Source organism: Drosophila mojavensis, unplaced genomic scaffold (genome assembly GCF_018153725.1).
Source record: "Drosophila mojavensis isolate 15081-1352.22 unplaced genomic scaffold, ASM1815372v1 contig_80, whole genome shotgun sequence".
In the NCBI taxonomy this organism is placed as follows: Eukaryota; Metazoa; Arthropoda; class Insecta; order Diptera; family Drosophilidae; genus Drosophila; species Drosophila mojavensis.
Window position 1 is genome coordinate 9,133,127 of NW_025318906.1, and position 25,849 is coordinate 9,158,975.

A 25,849-nucleotide genomic window follows, 5' to 3' on the forward strand; every position below is an offset into this window, starting at 1 on the left:
TATTCGTACTCAAAATGGCACTGTACGCATAACAGTGATATGTTAAGCTACTACGCGCGCAATTTAAACGTGCCTTTTCTGTTATATACAAAACTACACACAAATTGGATTGTTTAATTTTATTAATTCATTTAGTTTTAGTCATTAATTAAATTAGCTTAACAGTTACACTTATAAGACTAGTAGGTGCTTATTCGTAAGACCAATTTAATATGTTTTTATCGAAATGTTTATAAGAATCACTGTTTGTTGTAGCTGTTTTTTAAGTTGTTGCCGTTGTTGTTGTTGTTTTCCTTAGGTTCTGCTCACATTAAAATTAATTGTAATTACGTTTTATAAATGGCAGTTACATAAGTATCTATTAGTAATAGGTAGTACATATATATTGTTTGTTTTCTCTTTCGTATTTGTTATTTTTGCTTTTATCTTTTAATTATTATCATTATTATTAATATTATTATTGCCATACACACACGCAGCTTGGACCTGATTAACAACCAGAACGCCCTCCTTTTTGAGATATACACTTTGCCATACATATTCTCGCGACTATTTACATGAGGCGCCAACACAGCGCAACGACCAGCGCCCAAAGGCTGAACATGACAGGCTGGACAGCAGCCGAGCTGAGCTGTCCCAGCTCTCGCTCATCCACCACGAAGGCGGGCACTGCGCTGCTGGCGGGCGTCTGCTCCATGCTGCGGCTCAGCTCCGCAAAGTTGCCTCGACTATTGCGCGCCAAGCGCTGATTGGCCAACTTCAGCTCGCGCAGCTTCTCCTCCAGCTGCAGCACCTCATCTGCCAAGAGAAATGCAGCAATTAGCAAAAGGCAAAATCAAAAAATGTTTACAGCTGTCTTAAAAACGTACTCTTGTTAATGCCCTCATTGTCATTGACCCGCAGGAACATGGCCAATGAGATCTCATAGACCTTATTCGCAGCGCTAATCTCACGCTTGCGCCGGCCAAAGCCCACCTGATTGTTCGAGCACTGGGTGCCCAGGCACTTGTCCAGGCAAACATTGACCGTGGCGCGGAACTGCACATAGGAGGAATCGGGAAACTTGAAGGCCTTGAACTTGGCGCTCAATATATCCCCATCGATGGTGTTGAAGTTCTCAAAGAGATACGGATCCACAGTGCAGCTGCAACAGAAAGATTAGTCAAAAGATTAACACACAAACTAGTTGGGGATAATTGATGCTGTTGCTGTTGTTGTTGTTCGTACGTACCCCTTGAAGATCAGCGTCTCGGAGGAGGTGTGCGTGTCTGTAACATCCAAATAATTGACGCCCAGGCCATAAACCGGCGCCGAGTCCTCATCCAAGTTGATTTCCATGGTCAGTGGTGTGCCCTGCGAGCATATTAGTGAGCATAAATAGATGAGAGATGTACACATGCGTGTGTGTGTGTGTATATATAAGTATATCTACCTACCGACTTAACAGTCAAGTCTTGTGTAAACTTCTGTCCATCCTGGCTGACGCCAATGGAGAGCCGCGGCTCCGGTGCGCGTTTTGTCAACGAGGTGGTTATCTCCAGATCTCTGCAGAGCATATGAATAAATAATAATAAGAAGGAAAAAATAGACGCGTAATAAAAAGAGCTGTCGTAATTGAGGGTCTGGGCGTGGCGACGCCCATTAAATATATGCCGCAGCTGTACAAAAAAGAAGAAGCAATTGAAGGACACCAAGGCACGTAAATCAACAAAGCAAACATTGTAATGCCTCCTCTCTCTCTTCCTCTCCCTCCCTCTCTCTCTCTCTCTATCTCTCTATCTTCGCACTCTGTACCATTAAGTCCGTTTGTCCAACTGGCACGCCCAGCAATTAAATTGACTAACCGCGGGGAGGCGAGCTGGCTGCATTAGCGGGGGCATTGATTTGATGGCTAATTACCGGCTGGTAATAGCTCGAACAGCCAAGTCGCTTGATTTATGACCACACAGCCTTGGCGTAGGGTTGGGTCTCCTCCTAATATGCCATAACGTTTGCATAGATTGCGCATAAAATACGAACGAACAGAAAAAAGACGAACTAACTATATGCATAATTGCAATTTGAGGACGTTGCATTTTGATGGGGCAATTAAAAGATGCGCCTGACTTGGCCAAAAACTTACTCTGGTTCCTGAAAGCCCGCCGGCAGCACATCACGTCTGACCAGACCATGATGCGAAGATGGCTGCTGCTCCTGCAGCACAACTTGCGTCTGCTCCCGTGCGGCATTGGTGCCATTCATCATGACGTTGTAAACCGGACCGCTTGTGGTAATGCACTTGACGCTGACAATCTCCTTGCTGCTGGCCGATTCAATGATGATTTTATGGTAATACACCTTCTTGCCCTGTGGTGACAAAACAGCAGATAAAACAGTCTGCAGTCGTTGGGTTCGCTCCTCTGATCAGCTTTGATTAGCTCATTTCTCTTTTCTTCTATGCTCTGCTCCTGTTTTCTCTTTTCATTTTCTTACTTTTCTTTTGTGTTCTCTTCTCTCATTTTCGCTGCTGTTCGCTTCGACTTATTCTTATTCTTGTCCTCAGATCTCGTTTTCACCAAATATGCCATATACTTCTCTGTTTATCATATATCATCTTGGTCTCATCTTTATAATGTTTCACTTTCTTCGTTTTTTCTCGCCCTCATCTCTATATATTCTCTGTCACTACTCTATTCTCTTCTGTCTCTTTTTGGTTTATTCCTATCTCTTCTGGCTATCTTTACTATCTCTTTAATTTATTTTTGATAAGATATATTAGAGAAGATTCTCTGTCTCTATTTAGTATCTTATTGCCTTCTCTTTCATCTCAGCTTTTTCTCTTTTTATTTTCTGTCTTCTCTACTTCTTCGATTTCGCGATTTCTTCTCTATATATTCTCAGTATCTTCTATGTCTCTCACATGCTCTCTCTCTGTCTCTTTCTCTCTACGTCTATCTCTTATCTATCTCTTCTTAATCTCTACTTAATCTCTTCTCAATCTCTTCAATGTCTCTTGTCTCTCTCTTATTTCTATTTTTCTCTCTGCCCGCCCTCTCTCTCTCATCTCTTCATAGCATTCACATACCGTTAACTGGTTGACCATTCGCGTCACGCCGCACTCGTAAAAGTCGCTGAGCGAGAGGCGAAAGACGGCCAAAGCGCCATCGATTGCGGGCTGACAGCGCACATCCGGATAGCCCTTGAGACCCTCCAAGTAGATTTGCGTACGATCCGCTGGCGCGCTGCCATTCGTCTCCGCGGGCAAGCCAATCTCGACGCGCATCTGATCCTCGGAGCAGTGTACCTTGTGTGCGCCTGCAATACAATCGAGCGAAAAGAATGCAAAATGGAAATTAAATTGCTGTCTGCATAGACTACCGAGGAAAGTGGGCTAGCATGTCGTTGGCATGGCCGAGCCTGAGCCAAATGCGACGCCTGGCTGGCATGTCCAGGCCGCACTAAACAATTGACGCATAATTACTATGGAAGTGGAGCGCGTTCGTTGCCTAAGTCTTTCGTTTTTATTGCCGCGCTACATAAAGCTGCAGGGCTGCTTTTGATGCCCAGCACAAGCGAAACCAATGCGAGCATATAAGAATGCAGCTAGACAGCTGCTATGTGACAGTGAGCCAGGGTATCACGCAGTCTATATATATTTATATAAGGAGAAAATGTCTTGGCCACAGTCCAGCCACAGCAGCAGCTGGTCAGCTCGTCAGAGGCTGTCAGGCTCGTCTACACACACTCGAGACACACTCACACACTGCTTTGGTTTAGTTTGTGGCTGGAGTGTTGGGCTTTTGGCATAATTCCGATGCTGCTGCTGCTGCTGCTGCTCCTGTTGCTGCCATAGTAATCAAAATCTGATTATACTTCGTACATGTGTGGGGAGGCTTAAATGTTGTAGCTGCCCCCCAATCCGGTGCGATAAAGCCTTCATTTGCGGACTGATCAGCAGCGCATTTGCCGCGTAATTTGAATAATTTCGCACAAAGTGCTTCAAACTCGTTCTAATAGCAGCAGCACAAGGGCAGGCATTACCAAAACATTTCAACAGAAATGCCCCCCAATTAAATGTGCGTTGTACAACAAAAGGCAGCAGCAACAGCTAAAGCAGAACAAACAACAGACGCAGCGAACAATGGAAACAATAAAACCAACAAAAATTAGCCGAAAAACCAGCCACAGAATTCTGTGTAAAAGTCAAGAGTCAGAACTGAAGAGCTCGCTGATGGGTAGAGAAATGATATATCAAATACAAATATTATATATGTATATGTGAACGATCTTCGTTTGAAGTCGATTATTTTTTACACAGAACCAAAAACGTAAATCAAATCCCATTATAATTATATTAATTAATTTGCCATAAACTAAATCTAATAAAAATAATATGGTTCTATATGTGTAATATACTTCTATTTTTTCTCTAAAAAAAAATTGATTTTTATTAAAAAAATTTCTTCTTAAGAAATCGGATAAAAATTAAAGTTAATATTCATATATATTTAAAGTAGAAATATCGAGTTAAGTAATATAAAATTGTAAATTATTTATAAGTGAATTTAATACGTATTATATTATTTATAAAGTATTTTAATATTTTTGTTGTATGTATTTACTGCTGCTGTTAAGGCTGCCTCGTTCTGCATAGCTAAAGCAAAAAGTCTAAAAACTAAGAAGCGTGAATAATCATTCACTTATGGTTTCTAATTAATGTCCCTGCCAACTGCTACTGTTGACAGCTAGAGCAGAACAACTAATCCCAAAAATAATCTAAATTTATTAATCTACAAACTGCGCTTGAGCCAAAGTGTGACAAATTGCTGTGGCAACCCGTGCTTGCAATTGGCACGCAGCCACAGCTCGATAATGAGAGAAAAGAAACGCTTAAGTTTGGCATTAATTAGCTGGCGAGAGCGAGAGATACAGAGAGCAAAAAGAGAGAGAGAGAGAGAGTGAAACCCGACAATGAGAGCAGACAGACAATAAAAACTAGGAAATAGAAATGGCAAGGCAATTAAAAAGCGGCAGCAGCTGCAAATGCGATTGCGATTGCCACTGCCACTGCCGCTGCCATTGCCCACTTGGTAATTCAAGAGGCGGCGTCAAGGTGGGCGTAATGCAAGCGGCGCCTAAAACAATTACAAGGGAAAAACACAAGAAGAAGCACTGGGCATAGCATGTGAAGAGCGCTCCGCATTCGACTGTTAAGTACTTCCGCGGCTAAACAAATAAAAACCCAGGCAGACGCAGGCCTAAGTGCCCGATGACACGACAACAACCCATTGATTTATCAACTAGAACTAGAACTGGAACTGGAACTGGAACTGCAAATGGGCACGCCCACATGTTGAGCAGTTAATTGACTGTGTCTCCCTCGCCGCTCTCCCTCTCTCTCTCTTTCTCTCTGTCTGTCTGTTTCTCCCCATCTGCAGTCAGCAGGAAATGTTGTCGGCAGCTCGTGACAATAATTGAGAGCCCTTGCTCAATCGAGTTCGGCTCTCAATGTGCGCCAGCCACGCAAGTTTGTCGCCTAAGTCATTTGATTCGACGAGACACCCAAGGCTGGCGTTAATTGCAAGCCAAGGCATTTTTATTGAATTTTTACAGCCTAAGTCGTAAGAATCGCATTATTGACTGCGACTATATCAATGCCGACTGATTACGATTTATCTGACACAATTTTTATGGCACGGCCTGGCCTGGCTCGCCTCAGCTTGGCTCGACTTGACTCGTGAGAATCTTGTTGTACCTTAAACTATTTCTGCACACACACACACACACACACACACTCATACATCGATATACACAATCTATATATACTTATATCTGTAAAAGACTTAACCCACATCTCGCACATGACCAGCGCCGAATGGATTTCTTGGCCTTTTTGGCGCTTGTTAGATATGTGTTTGCAACAAGAGGCAATTTGTGTGTGTGGTGCAACGAAACGAAGCAGATCATCAAATGCCGTTTGACTGGGGCAGCTTCAAGCTTCTTGGAATCGAAATCAAAGGAGAGAAAAAAAAAAAAAAAAACACAAAAAACGACAAAAAATAGAAGGAGAAAAAGTTGCCATTAGCATTTAACCTGCAACATGACAAATCAAGAAAACGTGCAGCATGCATGCAACATGCTTCAGCTCAGACATTTTGGCCTCGGCCGGCGCTGCAGCCGCTGCCTCAGCTTCGGTTCAAGCATAAATTTCCATTAACAATAAATTTAAAAGAAATTACATTAAAATGAAAATGACCCGGAGCGAAATTCACAAGAAAAGCTAAACAGAGAAAGGTAACAGGAGGAGTGGCAGGGGAGCGAATGCTGGCAGGGCGTTTGGGCAGCTGGGCTGCTCAGCTGCTGCTAGAGCAACATCATCAGCACCATCAGCAGCATCAACACGGCCCATGGCCAGACTCAGACTCCGACTCCGACTCAGACCCATCCCCGACTATGTCACTGGCACTGTCTACCAAATTCCGACTCCCGACTGTGTCGCTCGAACTCCCAAACTCCTGTCCGCTGACTTCCTATCCGGCATCAACAGCCACGACATTTGGATGCACAGTCTTTCAACAATTTGGCAAGCAAATGCGCGCGCACAATCAAATGAATGCACAAATCAATAAGACTGCAAGCTAAAAGAGTCTGCTCGACCAGCAGACACGCTGTAAGATTGCAAAAATAAATATGTTTAAATATTAATAGATATTTCTTAATCAATTTAACTAAGCAAAAAAAAAAAAAAATAGCATATACCCTACAGCATTCATTATTTATATCATATGAAAAAGATCGAGATTATAGTAGATGCAGGACTACAAAAGTATTGAATAAGACGTTATTTTAACTAACAAGTTAATATAGACCTTTCATTAACTGAGCTCAGTCGAATTGGTTACCTTTTAGAACATTTGATCCTTTTTTGATCCAGTTGGCACACCTAAGGTCTATAGACACCCATTCGATATCAATTAGCTAATATGCTTTGATATCCTCCATAAAAACTCTGTCAATGCCGCCTTCTCCATATATCCATTATTTCCCCTGACTGATCCCAACTGAATTGTCAAAATTGTAATCAAGAAAAACTTTCCCACCATAAAAAAAAAATCACCCAACTGTCAATAGAAGTTAAGCTGACAGCTCAGTCTGTCAATCACAATTACAGGGTATGCCGAGAGGAAGAGCATAAGTGGCAAATGCTTTACAAGCCACGCCAATAGTCAAAGCCAACAAATTCAAAATGATTGCCATGCAAATGGCATCGTTTTGCAGCTAAGAAGCCAGCCAGACGGAGGGACAGACGGACAGTGGGACAGTGGGACAGCCAGAGAGACAGACAGATAGGCAGTCGTGAAAGGTGGCAAGACATCATCCAGCATCTCTCAGCACCTAAGCGTTAGTCAGCCACCCGCACCACACCGCACTACACCACATCACACTGCACCACACTGCACCGCACCGCACGGCACGTTGTCAGGCAATTTCGGTTGCCCAAACACCCCCCGCATCGCAATTGTTTCAATGGCCAAGCCCAACAGGCGCGCTGTGTGGCGACGTGCAACGACATGGACATTGGCGTCGTTGCAGTTGCAGTTGCCATTGCCATTGCTGTTGCTGTTGCCGTCTGCATTGCAAGTGCAATTGCAATTGGCAATAGGCAATTGGCAATTGGCTGGCAAAGATTATGCAATTGTCTGAGTCAGCGAACGAAGTCACGTTTGCATTGGCTGCCAAGCAGAAGGAGCTGCAGGTCTTCTTGCGTGTTTCTCATATCTGTATATATATATATATATATATATATACATTTATATATATAGCTGCATTTTGGTCAAAGTGTTATGCCTGGCGGCTGTGCAAAAACTTAAATTGAATGCACAACGAACGGTAAACATGCATGTAAAGAGCTGCCCCCCACACACACACATACACCAACACACACAGAGATAGACAAAAGTTGTGCATTAGCAGCAATCCTTAAGTGACTCGCACAGTTATGATGCAGCTGTTGCTGCTGCCGCCGCTGCTGCTGCCGCTGCTGCAGCTGATAGCGTTTTGTTATCGCATTTTGCAAAACAAATTGCAGCAGCAACAAAAGCAACAATCTTGACACACACGACGCACGATTATCATCAATCTTGGCCAAAGCACAGGAAATACTGGTAATTTACTCAACAGAGCGAGAGAGAGCGACAGGGAGAGAGAGAAGGGAAGAGGCAGAGAAAGGGGCAGTTCCCCCAGTTAACTGTGTTGCAGTCACATGTTGCGGTTACAAAAACGCTGAACGCTGCCTCCTGGCTGGTTAGCAGCGGGGCCTGAACCACCGTCTCATTGACGCACCAAATGACCAATTACGCCTAACGGCCGGGCATCAAAAATAAATTAGAAAACGTCGCTCCAGGCAGCAGGTCAGCGCCGGCGAGCCACAGGTCTGCCCGCAAGCCAAGTGGGTGTTGTCTTCTTCTTCCTTTTCTTCTTCTTTTTAGTTTTCTCATATGCTAAGCAGTGTCAATGTGTCAATGTTGCCGCGTAAATTCATCAAAGTGGGCGAGTCAATAAACAAACTTGTTTAGCCACAGCAAAAAACTGATGGGAACGACGGTCACTCGGACGGACGGAGGCGGAGACAGACGAACATCCAGCGTCAAATTGCAGATGTTGCTTGCTTGTGTGTGTATGTGTGTGTGTGTGCTTTTTTATGGCCCGGCTCGCAATGTGGCCACAAATGTGATAATTGTTAAGTGCTTAGCTGGCAGCAGTTCGAGTCGGTTGCCTCTGGGCCCAGTCAACTGAAAAACTTGACTGCCTACTGTGCTATTATATAGTTGCAGTCACAGTTAGAGTACACGGCGAAACAGTCAGTCAGCTAAAGGGGATAACACTTGAAATTGAAGACATACGCTGCACTTAACAGCAAGGGGCAGCAATCACAGCAGCAGCAGCAGCGATTGGAATAACAGCAATAACAGCTAAAATGTTATGCTAACAGATAAATGTTAAGAGATTCAAATCTAATAATATATACTGAAATCAGAAGCAGAAACAATAGGATTAACAGTCAGAGTAAGATTAACAGTAGCACTAAAAGCAGCAGCAGCAGAACAGAACGACAAAATTATCAACAGCAACAGCAGACACAATAATATATGCAGCAATTGTTGTTATAGGAGCAACAAAATAAACTATGGCAACAGCTACATCAGGAGCAACAATAAAAGCTTGATTAACAGTGGCAACAGCGGCAGCCGTCGCAATAACAGCTGTTACAATAGCAACAGCAATAGCAGAGGCAATGACCACGGTAACAGCAATAGCAACTGAAGCAGCAGCAACAGGAGCGATGTTAACTGCAGGATCACTATTAACTGGAGCAATGTTAATTCCAGAAGAAGCAGTGTGAGTAACAGAGGCAGCCACAGCAATTGCAATAGCAAAACTAATAAGAACTGCTACAGCGACAGAGGAATGCTAATTTGCAGGCGCGACAGAACGAGCAACAGCAAGAGTAATAGTAACAGAAAAATATCAGCAATGTCTGTATATAGCAGCAGGAGTAACTTTAAAAGTTTAAATTCATTTTAAAAAGGGACTGTTACACTAACAGTAATAACAGAGGAATAGAAAAATCAAAGAAATTCTGCTAGCTGTACAGAATAATAATAAGCTAACAAATATCTATTTATACATTCATTAATTAATAACTCTATTAAATAAAAAAATAAAAAAAACATAATTTGAAAAGCAATTTCTCATAATTCCATGTTTAATTTAATCACACACATACGTACACACACAGCATCTCATTTCTATCAAGCCATGTGATGTGATGTGATGTGATGTCACCAAGTGAAGTATCGATGCAGCTGCTATCCTTGAGCTGTTTGGCCAGTTGAGCGCAGCACACACCTTGGCATTCATAGAGACGCACAGCGACGATCGATCGTGTGCATTGCATACAGAGTCAGAGTCAGAGTCAAGTAAATACAAAATTGCTGTCAGTTTATCATTTTTTCTAGCCACATTAAAACTTGTTGCCAATTCTTGCTCACTCGTTGGCTTTTTATTTATATTATTATCTGCTTCTGGTTTTTGTTTTTTTTTTTTTTAATTTTTTTATTTGCCAATTGTTTTGAAATGACGCAATTTGCCGCTTTATAGATTTTAGCCAGATTCATCAGATTTTACAGTCAAGCCGGAAAGAGCCCACCAAAGCGCATTAAGGCCAAATGAATTGAATTTCAGTTGCTACACATAAACCCGAACCGAGCCAAAACTTCAAAACTCTTCTGCTCGACTTGCTCACTCAAAGTAGACGCATGATTAATTGCCCAGAGGAAACAGCGACAAAGAGAGATGGAGAGTGTGAAAGAGAGACAGCTAGATAGATTATGAGCAGGCAGGCACAGCTTAACTGCGGCTCGTCTTACCTCTGCCTTAGCCACATCTCAAACATGAGATGCAAAAAAAAAAAAAAAAACAGCAGAGAGCAGAGAAGAAACAACGTTGCCTTACGGTAAATTTGTGCTTCCACTTGGCGTGAACATTATGCGCAGCTGGCTAATTAAATTACACAACAGTTTAGACATGAGAGCGCACAGAAAACAAAAAGGCGACCAAAAAGAACTGTAAGCTGGCCAAGCAATATGACTTGGACATAAACTTGAACTTGGCTGCAGCAGCAGCAGCAGCAGCTCCAGCAACAACAACAACAGAAGTCAACAGCTGTAAATGTTGCAACTAGCGCTCATGTGGGAAATGTGGCATGACTTGCCACAGAGCTTGGTGGAGGAGCGGGGGACAGACGACAGGCAGTTAGTCAGCTATTTGCATGGCTAATGTGTTCAAACAACAAATGCCGCATACACCCACAATGCGCCTCAACTGCAGCTATGCCTTTCCCTCTCTGTCTCTCTCTTACTCTCAGGCATTCTTGAGCTTGGCGCTACGCGGTGGCATTTGCTAAATTGTTCGTTTCCGCTGGGTAAACCGAGGTAAGAATAAATAAAATGAAAAGAAAAAGCGGCAAAAATATGCGAGCCCAGCTGCCGCTGCTGCTGCTGCTGCTGCTGCTGCTGCTCTCCACATGCCACTCACACATCAACAGCAGCTGGGGAGGCTGTGGCGCAGTGGCAACACAATTTACCGCTAAGTGCCTCAACGAAAGCGAGTTGCAGCCAATTGTTGCATTGTTATGTGTGCTTTTGCTTATATTATTTTTTGTTTTGTTTTTTGCCTTTGCATTATTAAGTAATTTGCGAAAAATGCGTTTACAGTTTTTAGGCTGCCCCGCCTAACTGTAACTGAGGCAAGTTAATCACTAAATCCCCAACATGGCCCCAATCATGAAAATTAATTCAATTTGCAGCTAAATGCGGCAAAAGGCAGTTAACAGAAATTATTAGCCATGGCCAACAAGCGTCGTTCACCTGCCAAGGCATTCTAATTACAGTTGCAGTTGCAGTTGTTGCAGTTGCAGTTGCATTCGTAGTTGCTGTTGCCTTTATACCCTAACTGTGGGTGCTACAGCTCTATTTGCACGGCTATTTTGAAACAGGTTTACAATCACTTCATACTAATATGGAACTTTGCTTCGAATACCTTTTGAGCCTTGGAAGAAGTGTATGCTAGGGTTGCCATGGCAGCCAGAGACTTAGGCAAATAATCAAAGTCTTGTCTTCTTCTATAAGTCTTGCTCTTTAGAAGGGAACCAACTATATATCAAAGTGGTAATAATTTTTTAGTAGTATATATTTTGTATACTAGACTAGACAAAAATTAGCTGATGCTGATTCTTCAGATGCATGCTCTATATTTTCTTTCAAGTGTAGACGAATCTGAGGATAGCAAAGATTCTATCCAAAGATTCAAAGATTCTATGTTTAAATGCTTAACTAAATGTAATTTAATTAGTTAAAAGTTCGTCCAACTAATTAAGCAAATTCACAAATATACCCTTATCTACCTCTTATATATATAAATATGTTTTATATGTACTTGTGTAAGTATGTATGTATTTGTGTAAGTATGTATGCATATGTATATATATTCATGTGTCACATGTAATGTCATTTAATTCCCATAATTAGTTACCTAAACTAGAGGGTATCTAAGAGTCGCACTCCACTCTATAGCTGTTATTACTGTCTGACTGCCCGTTTTACCATTTTGGTGTGAAAGTGTTGTGTCTGTAGCGCGTTGCTCTTACCATATTTGCAATTAAATACATTAAGCAACTATCAGCAACATGAAACAACAACGACAACAACAGCAGCAGCAGCAGCAGCAACTACGTCGCCTTTGCAATTTAAACACGCCGTATAATTGCATTTCTCCTAATGTAATGGCAGGCTATGCTGCCTTTTTATGCTTAATTGGCAATAAAGTTGTTGCCTGCAGCTAGAGAATCGAAAGAGCAAACAGCGAGCGACGCACGCAGAGAGGCCAATGGATTATCAAACGAATGAGAGATACATAGAAAGATATTGAGAGAGTACGAGTGAAAGAGAGAGAGAGAGAGAGGCGTAGATGGTGAGAAAGATAGTCTTTCGGCAGTTGTCGCTAATCATTTATCAAAAAATTGTTATTTTCATGGCAAACATCGGGCTGACACATATCCAACTGGCTGCCCGCGGCGATGACACACAAAATACCGAATTCCGATGCTTTGGGCCAATGTCTATTGGCCATGTAATGCGATACGCTGTCAGAGAGCTCCAGCCGTCGATGCGAGCATTAATCAAACGTTTGGGTGCGAGGAAAGTGAACTCTGAACTGTGCGACCCAATTGCTAATTACGAGCACGCAACGCGGGGGTGGGGGAGGGGCACAGAGAGCCAGCGCTGACTAATCAAGGTAAACAGAGAGCGAGGGCGGCAGCTCAGAGGGGCTTAGAGACGAATCTATTGATGCACTTTTGTGGTATTTGTGGCTTTTCAACTGACTAAACTGAAGCGCCGCAGCCAAACACTTTTGTGGCTCACTGTGTGTGCGTGTGTGTGCACAATATGGGACAGAAAGGAAGAAAAGAAACGTGTACACAAGCCACCGCATGACCAAGTGACCGATGCCGCAGGCATAAAATTTATTGCATACGTGTATGCAGCTCCTTTTGTTGCAACTTGCAACACTCCGTGCGGCTGCGGCGGCTGCAATATTTTATTTTGGTCATTTGCGATTTGCGTTGAATTAGCAGCAAGCAACACAAACTTACACAGAGATAGAGAGAGAGAGAGAGAGAGGGAGAGTGAGTGAGTGAGAGAGCTACACACTCGATGACCAAATCGGGCTGTGGGCGTTCGTCTGCTGCAGCTAATGCCCAAATGCGGCGAGCGTGGAGCGTCTAGCGTCTGGCCTAGCCTTTTAGCCTGTGGGCCACAGCCACAGTCACAGACTGGACCATGGCCAAGAGACTTGGCTTGCTGGCCCACACCTGCAATTGACATTATTATTTGGCCAGTCGTCGTAGTCGACGCGTTTTTTTTTTCGCTTTTTTTTTTTTGCGTGAGCGCGCGCGTCGCACACTCAACGCTCAACAAGAGAGTGCATCATGATTTATAATTGTCCAACTGGGTCTCTGGGTAGACATTCCATGGCACGCATCTTGATATCCGCGTAGTTTATGGCCCGGGTCAGGCCGGATGGCCATCTACCGCGCTTGTACAACAAACTTGTTGAAACAGCATTTGTCTCGCGTCTGCCTTAGCTCCGCCGGCCGGCTGGCCATGCGGTTTATCTGTTTGGCCTGAACGCTTCGCTGGCCAGCCATCTGCTGCGGCCACGTTAATAACCGTTTTGGCCAGGCCATGCCATGCCATGCCACGCCATGCGATGGCGCGGCGCTGCATTGTTAACAGCATTTCTTTTTGGTGCGCTGCGCTTTTAATTGCCAACTGGGCGACATTTTAATTGAAATTCTACTGAAATTGCATTCGAAACCTAATAACACTCAGCAACAACATCCACAACAACAACAACAACAACAGCAGCAGCAGCAGTAACAGCGGGAGCTGAAGATGCGATATGAGTCAGTAGATGGAATGCTTTAAGTATCTTTTGATGGCTGCTTTTATGTGAATAAAATCGTTATAAAAATTTTATTTTATAGCAAATTTGAGAATTACGGAGAAGAGCATTACTTTGAAAAATGTTGACAATTTACGGTGCAACTGATCAAGTGAAGCCGTTTGGCCATTAAAAATCCGACGAGATAGCGGGTATGGAAGAGGATTACGAGAAGATGCCAAAGGCAAAATATAAAATATTTCAGAGACGAAGCAGAAAGAAAGCTCATATATATGATTTCTTGAGAATCGAGTAGAGAGGCATTGGTATATTTCAATAGCAGTAGGAGTCACGAAAGAAGTAAGCAAGAGGATTCTCAAAGAGATAGACTAAAAGATCCCTCAGCAATACTCGAGCTACGAAATCAGATCGTTCCATTCCTTAATAGAGCCGCCCTCTTCTAAAATTTCAACAAAACTCATTTCCCGTTCACAGCATCGAAATTACTTCTGCTTTGCATCAACTCATATGCGTTAAGTTCATCTAAAAATTTCATTAAAAAACTATCATTCCATTCCCACATAATCAAATCTATTATGTGTTAATCTGAACTTTCCAAATTCAATTATTTTACGAGCGTAATGTACGCTCAAGTGTTTTGTTTTGTGGTTTAGTGTAAATGTAACAATAGATCAACCGCAGGGCGCATTAGGCACACACATTCCCACACACTTACACACACACACATATATAAACATCACAAAGCGAGCCACCCAGGCAATCCAATTCAATCTAATCTTAATGCCAGCAATCCAAATTCAAATCAAAATCTAACCGAGGCAATTCTCTGGCGGCCACTGAGCATTGCCCTTGACTCGAGGGAGAAAAGCGAAACCAAAAATGATTTTTTGCTTCCTGGTTTAGGGATCTTGAGCAAATTGGCTTGATTTTGACCGGCAGGCAAGTGACCAGAGCAGCAACAGCAACAACAACAGCAGCAGCAGCAGCAGCATCAGTTGCAGTTGCAGTTGCAGTCGGTGCTCCTCGCTCTTGTTTAATTTAGTCTGGCAGTTCGTTTCGATATGCATCTTGGGCATTTCTTTTCAATTACGGGCGGGCGCTACTCCTTTTTTTCTGCATTTTCCTTTTTCATCTCTCTTTTAGCTGTTTTGCGGTTTGGCCATGTAATTTGGCCATCAAACGCATGCATGTTCTGATAAGCAGCCAGCGGCGCGGCAAGCCGTAGCTCGCCTATCAAAAGACTTAAGACACGAACTGGACTGGACTGGACTGGACGGGAGAGTTCTTCCTGCTCATCATAATTCATACAGTTTTATGAGGCCGCGTAGCCGCAGTCGAGTGTTTCACTTTACAGTTGGCATTCAATAAATTAATTAGTGAGCATTTTTGTCACTGATCTTATCGTACGAGCTTTCATCAAGCAGCCAGCCAAATGGCCAACTGAGCGATAACATCCAGCACATCTCCACTAAAGTATGTTTATAATTATCCAAGTCTAGCCAGCTGTTCTCGAGGTGCTCGCAATTTCTTACACCTGACTCTCTCACTCTCTATCTCTCTCTCTCTCTGTTTGTTAATTAAAGAGGCCACAGGCCGACATAAGAAACCCAAATAATAGACATGAAATAAAAAACATATGACATTAAGTGTTTATGTTCTGCTGCTGTTGTTGTTGTTGTCGTTGTTGCCCTTCCTTCTGCTGTTATTATTGTCATTAAAAGCTCTTACAATAATAATGAGCACATTTTTATGGCCAACATCCCCAGATAGAGCAGTTGTTCGCTTTGCTGTCTGTTTGCCTTCGTCGAGCTCTATTGTCTGGGGCTCTTCTGCTTTTATCTATAGAATTTGTATGTATATATGCTTGACTCGAGCCTAAGTCTCTAACTTCAGCTGGAGAGCTCTTAGCTTAAATGCTACTCCACTCGAGCGCCAGCAAAACTCTTTTAGTCTAACAAAACCTCTTCTGCTATTTGCTTAGTTGCACTCATAGGGTATATCATAGTCGTTGTTCAATTCTGAGTAGTCATGCGTTTATTGTGTCTGCTTGTCTTTTAGTTTTTGTTTTATTTTTGCAGTGTCATTGACTTTGGGCCGCCAACGCCTGTGCGTGTGTAAATTGCGGCAGCCAAAGCGCCACAGCTCGCATGCGAAAACGACAACACAAACAACAACAACACGCAGACGTGGCACAGTCAACACTCAAACATGGTCAGTATAATTCCTCTGTTTTTGGCTGCCTCCGACTTCAACATCATTCTAATGAATTTTAATATGATGCCAAACTCAGGTTTGTTGCCAAAGTCTGTTTCATGTTTTGCAAGTTTGTTGCCTAAGTCTTTTGTCAGTGCTGCCCGTGCTGAATGGCTGGCAATCAATGTAATGCGCTCCACAGAATGTCAGCCAGGCCATCATCAATCTCAGCAGCCCAACTGCATGTGTAACGAAAGCACAAGAACATGATGACGATGATGATGAGGAAGAAGCAGTAGATGCAGAACAAGCAACAACAAACAAACAACAAACTAAACAAACAAACGCTGCACCGACAACAAATAAATATGATTAATTTGCCACATGCAGTTAGACATGCAATTCATCATGATGCGGCCGGCGAAATGCAAAAGTCTGTAAATGTTTTACCCATCTGCCTCCCGCTCTATCTCCCTCTCTCCCGCTCTGTCTTTTGCGTATATCTGCATCTCCCGTTGCGGGTCAGTGCGTCTAATAGATTAAATAAATTTCGCATAAATTATGCAATTGTGGCGAGCAATATTTTTCAAGCCAGCTGCCGCTGCGGGCGCTTAAAACTTACGCACCCCACCTCTATCTCTCTCTCTCGCTCTCTCTCTCGCTCTCGCAATCTCTCTGCTGCACTCTGTTGTGGCTTACTAATTTGCATGGGGCGCTGATCCTGTTCTAGCACCGCTAGGCCGTTAGTTTTTCTACCTCTGCGTCGGTGCGTCGCTGCGCTTCAAAGTCTCAACGCGTTGCGGCTCTACGCACTGTTTGGTAATTAAAAACCCAACGAGCCACTTGGCCAGTTCGACACCTGGACAACTGGACTGGCGGACACCTGGACTACGTATTGGACAACGTGGAGTGGTGTCTAACGGTAAGCGGCAGCAGTTGCTTGGCTAGCTGCCTGGCTAGCTGACTAGCTGACTAGCTGGCGGCCTGCCAAGCCAACTGAAGCAAACGCGTAGGTTGCATTCAGGATTAGCTTCAGGTTTGCATCTTCTTCTTCATTTCTTCTCTTTTTGCTGCTCATGAAATTTACATAATATTTGCTCTACATTCCACACTCACAAACACACACACATACATACACTCAACTGTATCACCTGTCACTTGCTTTCACACGCAGCAGCGAAAAAAAATTTACTTAGCTCAGCCAAGTTTATGGCCAGCGGCGACGCTTATCAGGCCACAGACCTCATAAATATGCGCGCTGAGCCCTTGCAATGGCAACGGTTGACAATTTGCTGCCACATTTGCAGCCATAAACAGTAAGCAAAGTGTTACGAAGAGTATGCTAAACGAGCTGGCATACCCTGTAAATAAAGTAGTCTAGCAAATGCGTAAACTCATTAGCACAATCAATAATGGAAGCAAAAAGAATTAGTTATAGATATTGTAAATTTTTACATTTGTCACTTTTGCTTATTGTTAAACGACTGGCAGATACCCTGTTATCATACTAAAAGGCCTCAAATTGCATATATATGTATATGATGAACAATAATAACATTATTAACATAAATTCGATTCAATCATATAGAAGAGTATGCTTGATTATTCGATATTATAATTATTGTACTTTATATAATAGTGGAAAGTCAGTAAATATATTCTAAATGATTGCATACTTGAAATTGATACTAAAATTGATGATTGAATATATAATAAAGTAATATAGGAACATATTTATTTAAAATCTGCCTATAATCTTCAGAATGATTCTTCACTCCAGCAATAAATGCATAAAACTAACAATTCCATTTAGAATATATAAAAGTTCTCTAGGCTATTATTATGTTTATTATCTTCTCAGATCTTAAGCAAAAGCCTAATACGACAACTGCAATGCGAAAAAAATAACGAATTTATAGTGAAATATTTATGGCCTAACAATAAAACGTCAGCAATTCAAATAGTTTCCCAGGGCTTTAAGCAAGAGCTGGCTAGCTTTAAGTCCTATGCCTAATGCGCATGGCAAATGCATTCCCAGCGATATCATATGAGGTCGATTTAAGAGCTCGCCAGCAGACAAACTAAGCAACAGTTGCTGTTACACATTTCCATGTTGCAGTTGCAGTAAATGTTGCTGCTGTAGCTGCTGTTGCTGCTGTTGCTGCTGCTGCTGCTGCCTCCTAATACAATTAGTCTTGTGTAATACGCATGGCTTTTGCTTTTGCTCGGAGGAGTGCCAAACCCGTTAAGTGTTGCGACTGTTGCTTTATACAGTTAGGAGTTGGTCTCTTGGCCAGGTTCATGATACGCAATTCGCGACACACACACACACACTCTTGCACACACTCTCGAAATGCCTTGGGAGCGCGAATTGATTGTGGGGATTGGTTAGCTTGGCTAACTTGGCTAGTGGCGAGCTGAAAGCCTTTTAGGCTTTCATTTTGGCCGCGTCGCTCCGCCTGCCAGGCAGTTTGTCAGATTTTGTGTTTTGGCCAAAATGGTCAGCGCAGCTAACGGTACACAGCAAAGCTGGCCAAAAATCGAATATAACAAACATTTTTATATGTTTTTTATTTTTTTATTTTTTTATTTTTTTTTATTGTGTTCTCCCATAGCTGTTGGCTAGCTGCCTGGTTGACTGTCTAGTTGGCGTACTGCATGTCTGGCTGGCTAATTAAAGCTTCGTGAGCAAGTGAGTTGTCCTTGTTGAGCTTGAATAGGCAGCTCCAACTGCGATATACATCCAATCGGATTGTAATTCAATAAAATGCCGGCGCACAAAGATGGCTTACACTTGATGACAAAATGCCTGAGCAGCAATGAGCCGGGGAGTACGGACTGCACTCTCGCCCAGACCCTTAAAACGCGCCGACGCCTTTCGATTTGCTCGTTTTTCTTATCGCTGCCTTTTAATCAGCCAAATGCCGCACAGGCTCTGGCTCTGGCTCTGGCTCTGGCTGAGGCTTGGGCAGAGGGTCAGGCTAAGCCTTGCCAGAGCCAGTCCAGTTCAGCATCTCGGCCCTGCCTATGATGTTCTTTTTTCCAGCTAACACACAAGCGGGCAACATGCGGCAATCGCGGCAACGCATTGTTTTGCTAAGCCCAACGGCGACCTTAACCCATTGACACGCTTGCGGTTGGTGAGCGAGCAAAAAGGATTAAGTTGATTGACAGCTGGCAGAAGCAGAGCAACAGCTGCATATATGAATGTAAGACGAGTTTCTTAGCTGACAATTGCTATGTAACATAAGCAGCTTATTAGATCATTTAAAGGTTTTTATTTGATTAAATTCGAAAGAAATTTGTGTATGAAAGCTAATATTACACTAACACTGTTAGCGGAGATTTGTTATTAAATCATAAAATCAAAATGCTCTTCCAATGAATCGAAACAGATAGATAACATAGCATACATTTCTTAACATGTCATCATTTGTTAATCTTACAGTGCCAACGCCACTTAACAGAGAACGATCCTAACCCACATACCCATAAGACTAAATTCTTAGGTCATTAACTTTTATCAATTTTCAAAGAACTTCAGCATAAAAGTCCATAACAGCTTAACATTTTATAACAATAATCATAACATAAACAACAGCCATGCTTAACACACAAAAGCTGTCAATTAACATAATATAAATTTAAATATACATTTAGTTCGAATGAATGGAAAGGTCGCTAAACTGAGTTTTAGAGTCATAGACAGAAACAACATAATAAAAAGTGCTAAAAATCAATTGACTACCAAAATGAATCAGACAAGCAAAAGAGAATAATAATAGATTTTTGATAGAATTGTAGAAGCTCTACATTTGCTGAATATAACATAAAGCTGTTAATTAACAGTGATTTGCAAATGCATAGATAAATCGCAAAACTAATTTCCAACTAACATAGCAAATAACTCTACATTAACAGCCAACAGCAGCCTAACATAATGTTATCAAACTCTTAACAGAACAGCTTGATTTATCATCGAAATGAAATCCAATATTATTTATAGTTTATTATTTTAAATGCTGTTTGAGGGTCAGCACTGGATCAATGGCAACAATGGGTTAAGAGTTCAGAGGCTGGAGGGGCTGGACAACAACAGGAGGCCAGTCGGTACTCGGTAGACACGAGTCTGTGCTCTCCAGTTGCCCCAATCGCAGCTCGATTTTATTAGCTTAGCAAAAGGCTTTGATTGTTGTTCATGTTGTTGTTGTTGTTTTTGTTGTTGTTGTTCCGGCTGCTGCGCTTGTCTAGACGGGCAATTTTTCACACACACATACACATGCACACAGACACACACATGAGCTGGACTTGCTCTAAAATTGGCATTTTTCACACACATAAGGCAAAAATGTAAAGCGCAGTCCGCCGCATCCAACTCAGAAGGCAGCGGCCGAGTCAAGCGGTTTATTTGCCTTGTGTGGCATCAGCTTCATCATCATCCTGTCTGTGCCTCGCCGTGGCAAACATATATACACCGATATATATACATATAGGTGTATGTGTGTGTTAGTGTGAGTATATAGTTGGGGACTGGCCAGCCCGTTGGCATAATGTGGACGGGTTGAGTTGGAACAGCGCGCAATTTCTTTATTATTACGAGCATTTCGTTTGTTGTCCTTTTAGGCAACTCGGACTGCCTGCAACTCTGTGGCAAGAGAACTCTGCTGCTGCTGCTGCTGCGGCTGCTCTTGCTCGGGCCAACTGTCGCTTGTCAAAGCGCACTGATCATTATTGTTGTTGCAGCTCTTTTGTGGTTGGCTAGTTTATGTTGTGCCTGGATGCTGCTCCCCCTCATACAATGCGATTGTCAATGTTTTGTCTTAATGCCACATAATGCGACTCTCGCTGCTGCTGCTGTTGTTGTTGTTGTTGCTTGTGTCGCATGTTATTTAAATGGACGCTGCTTGACTGCAAAGATTTACAACTGGTCAGCGCATCGATATATTATGCCATGGCAAGTTCGCTGTCTAAGTCATTCGTTTGTTCTTGATTCGTTCTGGCCATAAATTAAATGCTGCACAGACACAGCAAAAGGCTGGATGGTGAGAGCGGAGGGCAGACTTAGACTTAGGGCTTCAGCCTTACTGGCAAGGCAAGGTCGACGTCGCGTGCGCTGCTTAGCCAGCAATTAAACGAGTTAATCACAGTTCGATGATTTGTCAGTTGCCTCTAAAGCGGAGCCACGTCGAACTGGAAGTCGAAGTCAAAGTCTTTGTGCGCTCAGCTGTGACGCTTGATGAGCAAGAGATCTCATGCCAATGAGATCATTCAGACATGTTTTTTTTGTATTCTTTCAAGCAATATGCATAGACAAAATAATTATGGTTAGCTAACAGATTTTCTTTGCTTTGGCTTGGCTTAGCTAAGCCGCTGCTAGATTTCCCTTAACTTTTACTTTTTCTCGGAGTTTCGCTTTAGCACTGATTTGTTTCTTAGTTTCTTTGTGACACGCCCCATGCTGGCAGCCCCGTAATTTAGCTTTCAGCTTTTGTTGCCGCTGCTGTTGCCGCTGCTGTTGCTTTCTGTCTGCCACAGATGCCACAAGTCAGCCAGTCAGCCACACAGCTGCCATGCCGGCTATGAAGTTGCGTCTTTCGCGCTCTCGTAAATTATGTCTGCCTTATAATATATATAACAAACACATATACATATATATATATTTATATATAGCTATATATATATTTGTTATCTATTTCTGTATCTGCTTTGCTGTTTGGACACATTAGGCTGCATTTTGTTTTTAGCCAACTCAATTGAGACCTGTTTCGCCTACATGTTCTCGACTGTCGCGCGTTTTTTTTTCCAATTTTTAATCGCTTCATTTTCTGCACTTGAGTTTCGCCTTTATAAATAAAGCTGCTTGGTTTTTTTCTTTATATATATATATATATATATATATATATATATATATATATATATGTAATCGTATATGGTCAGGCAGCACTCAGACTCACTCGCACAAAGGCCAATGTCAGGCGAGTGGCTACTGCTGCTGCTGCTGCTTCTTATTCGCTTTTTGCTGTACTTATAATAAGTAAAAATATCGAAGTGTCTGATTGCTTTTTAATAAGCAGCAGCAGCACGTCAGTTCATATATATATATATAAGTATATATGTATGTGTATAGATTTAGTATGTGGGCGTAGAACACTCACACTCTTTGGTTCTCTCTTTCTGATCTCCCAAGCCAGTGGCAACCCTCTCTAATTCATTCTCTATAGGAATTTATATCTTTCTCTCTATATATCGAATTCAAAATTTGTCGCATTACGTCTCATATTTATATCTGTAACTTTCTCACCTGCCCTCTATCTTTCTCTAAATATTTTAATTTCTCTAAGAATATATAGGGAGAAAATAATCAGATACACAGAGATGTGAATGAATAATCTATATAGATCTCTCTACTTTCGTTCATCTCTCGATATAACAGACTCTGTTTCACTGTTTAATTATCTCTCTTTTGTTTCTCTCACTTTCCTATCTCACACTGTTTATTTAAGACTTTCTTAGCTGTTAAACCAATTTTTGTTTTAGTGGAATATATACATCGATGTTTTGAACGTATATAAATACAGTTAAAATCCCCAATTATTGTTTTTAAAACAAGTTTAATTTAGACAAAATCCAGTTAAGTGCGCAGAAAATGTAGATAATTATCACACAATATATAATTATAGATATAAATATGAACATAAATTAGATATAACGAATTATAAAACATATCTTTTGTATTATGTATATATTCAACTATTATATATTGAAATTCTCCAATTTTGCCATAATTGCTAATACGTAAAGATTTTTTATATTAATTCTCATTTATTAGTTTTATTCCCTATTTTATCAATTTTCGCTTTTTTTTGTAAGCTAACAATACGTTTTATGAACACTTCAAGTCTAGGGTATTGCATTGCTATTGCTATTCTTCTTCTTCTTCTAACCTTACATATAAAGTATTTAATTTTTTTTCAGTTCATTTTCAGCGTGTCATGTTGCCCTTCCTGTTGTGTTGCTCACTGTTCGTTGGCTGTTGTCTGTTGCCTGTTGTGTGGGTGTTTTGCCTTTTCATTTTTGTTGCTTTGCTGTTGTTTTCTTGGCTTTTGTTTTTGCCGCTTTTGTTGTTTGTGTCTGTGAGTCTGACTCTGTATGGCAACTTGCAAGTTAATGACTAATGTGTGAGGCTTTGTTTTTGTGGCTGTGCATAAGTTGATGAGCGCGTCGCCTTGTGGGTGGGGTGTTTGGGCAGTGCTTATAAGGTAGGCAGACAGACACACGATGTGAATCATGGTAGGGCCCACGCTGGAGCTACACTTTATTAGCCAAGTTCGTTGTCAGAGTCATTTGTTTCGCTATGAAGTTATTTTCTATTTTTCCTATTTTAAGCAAACAAAAGCTGCCCTGATAAACCGTTAAGTGCTAACACTCACACTCACCCACAAACATGCACCCACTTCTATTGAAGATCGAGCGAGCGCAGTTCAAGCGAAAACGAGGTCAGTTTTGCGGCGATATAACCATTTTTGTATTTCATTGCCCACAAAATGACATCATGCGCATGTGTGTGTGTGTTTGTGTGAGTCAAAGCTCAATTGCAGTTGTATGTATGAACAAAAAAGCTCGTTTATTTTGCAAGTATACAAAAATGTATTTTTTTGTTTTGATTTTTTTACTTACCCTTCGCATGCGCTAATCCACAATATACGAAAGCTGCCAGGCATAAGGCATGCCAAAGTTGTTGAGTTGCAAGCATTTTCGCCACCGCCGAAATATGATTTATATATATTTTTTAATTTCGTCTCTAATTGGTCGAAACGGAAAGACAAACGGCGTTATTATATATTAGATTGCACAAAAGAACAGGGCAGAGGAAAACAACGGCACATGCTCCACAAGAGCCAACCGCACATATCATTTGTATTCTTTAACAGTCAGTCAAACTCATGCACACACACACACTCATACACACATACGCATACATAGATTATGAAACAAAGCCGTAGTGCTAAAGAGAATGCCAGTCCAAGTAGCGGCCGAGGCTGCTGCTGGCCAACGGCTAGTGGTAAACGTCGAAAAGTCAGCAAATCAACGGCAAATAAACACACAAAAAACACACAGACACGCACGCACATACACACTCACATACAATTACATTCATACAGAGAGACGAAAACAGAGAAACGTGAACACAGTACGTCAGCGCGCCTTACTTCACACGGCGAAAATACGTCCAGGCCGCACGATGGTCGCGAGGTAACTAAATACTCACAGCCAGCCGAGCATCAGTTGAGCTGAGCTCAGCGTCGACGCCGACACGGACTGCAGCAGCGACGCTTGCGCGTGACGTCTGCCGTTGTTGTTTTTTCGCTCGCTTCGCTGAGCCACTGTGGCCCGTGGGGCTACACTGTGCAGCGCCAGTTAAGTTTTTAAGCTCCTGCGCGGGGCGCTCCAAGAGTTTTAATGCGCTCATAACAATAATTAAGTATAATATACAAATGAATAATAGTAACTAGATGTGTTTATGTGTAATTTAGCTATGCCACAGACAATAACAATTCAATTAGTCAAAGCCGAGCTTTTGCTTCGCTAACTTTAGAGCGCACCTGAGAGAGCGCTTGAGTGGAAGCTTGCGGCAGCCATGCTGGCAGGATCGCTCTCAGTACAACTCACACACACACATACACACTCGCTCAACTTTTTGCTGATAAAAATCAGCCGGCTGCCAATGAGAAAATGAGAAATTGTGGGAGAGCAGTTTTGTTTGTTATTTCATTTTTCCATTTTTTTTTTTCCAAGCAATTACATAATATGGCCTTTGTTATTGTTATATGTAGTTAAAGCAAACATTTAATTATCGTCGCTGTTCTCAGCTGCGCTTATCTGTGATGTTATGTGATAGCAGACCCTGGTAAGTACTTAAAGCTGCAGTTCACTGTACTGCATGTTGAGCATCTACTTCCGCTTCTCTAAGCAGCCAGAACCGTTCTTTTGGTGGTCATTTGGATCGGGTCTACAGAGCGCCATTATGCCACGTTATATGCACTCAATTTCACACTTGTTGGCCGCGCGTGCTCTTCCATCCAAAATGCACAGCTTTTATTGCTGGGCAATGCGCACACACAAACACTCTCTCTCCCTCCCTCCCCCACTCAGACACAGCTGCATTCTGCTCTTGTTAGCTTTCCAATGAATGGGCAGTAAAGCAGCTGATGTGCCAAAAGCTCTGCGCCTATCATTAGTCCAGCTGACCGCTTGCAGTGCCCCCCTACCTGCTTCCCAGTAGGCGGGCTAATGGGCAACGGTAAATGACGTGAAAACAAATGCAGCCAACGATGCGCGCTAATTAAATTTGCTTCTTACATTTAAGTGAATACTAAGCAAATGTCTATAAAAAACAATTGATTTAACACCATTCCTAAAGTCGTAAATTAATATTAAGTTTCAATTAAAGCCGGGGATTTACAATCAGTCAAAGCCGCAAATCACTAAAACAAAATCAAAATATTTCCATTCTGTGAACTAATCTAACACTAGATATTTAATATAATCCATTTGATACTCATTTAAAAACAGTAAAAAATAGTTTTGTTTCTAGCTTCATATTCACATCTTGATTAATAATTATTTTTTTAGCGCGCTATATTCAAATTTG

The 25,849-nt window shown here is 42.0% G+C and overlaps 1 protein-coding gene across 2 annotated transcripts; it reads right to left on the reverse strand.

Moving 5' to 3' along the window:
- Positions 1 to 104: 104 nt before the first annotated feature.
- Positions 105 to 24,496, reverse strand: LOC6579201. Of its 2 annotated transcripts, none has more exons than XM_002005062.4 (8): positions 24,408 to 24,496; positions 23,875 to 23,998; positions 3,065 to 3,294; positions 2,123 to 2,346; positions 1,437 to 1,545; positions 1,232 to 1,353; positions 870 to 1,144; positions 105 to 798 (listed from the first exon to the last, which is right to left on the reverse strand). In XM_002005062.4, exons 2-8 carry the CDS (start codon positions 23,948 to 23,950, stop codon positions 554 to 556), a joined length of 1,281 nt encoding a protein of 426 aa, XP_002005098.1. In that variant the 5' UTR covers positions 23,951 to 23,998; positions 24,408 to 24,496; the 3' UTR covers positions 105 to 553. The 2 variants fall into 2 exon arrangements, with proteins under 2 accessions (XP_002005098.1, XP_043866472.1); XM_044010537.1 differs by having other exon boundaries at positions 24,393 to 24,410.
- Positions 24,497 to 25,849: the final 1,353 nt, after the last annotated feature.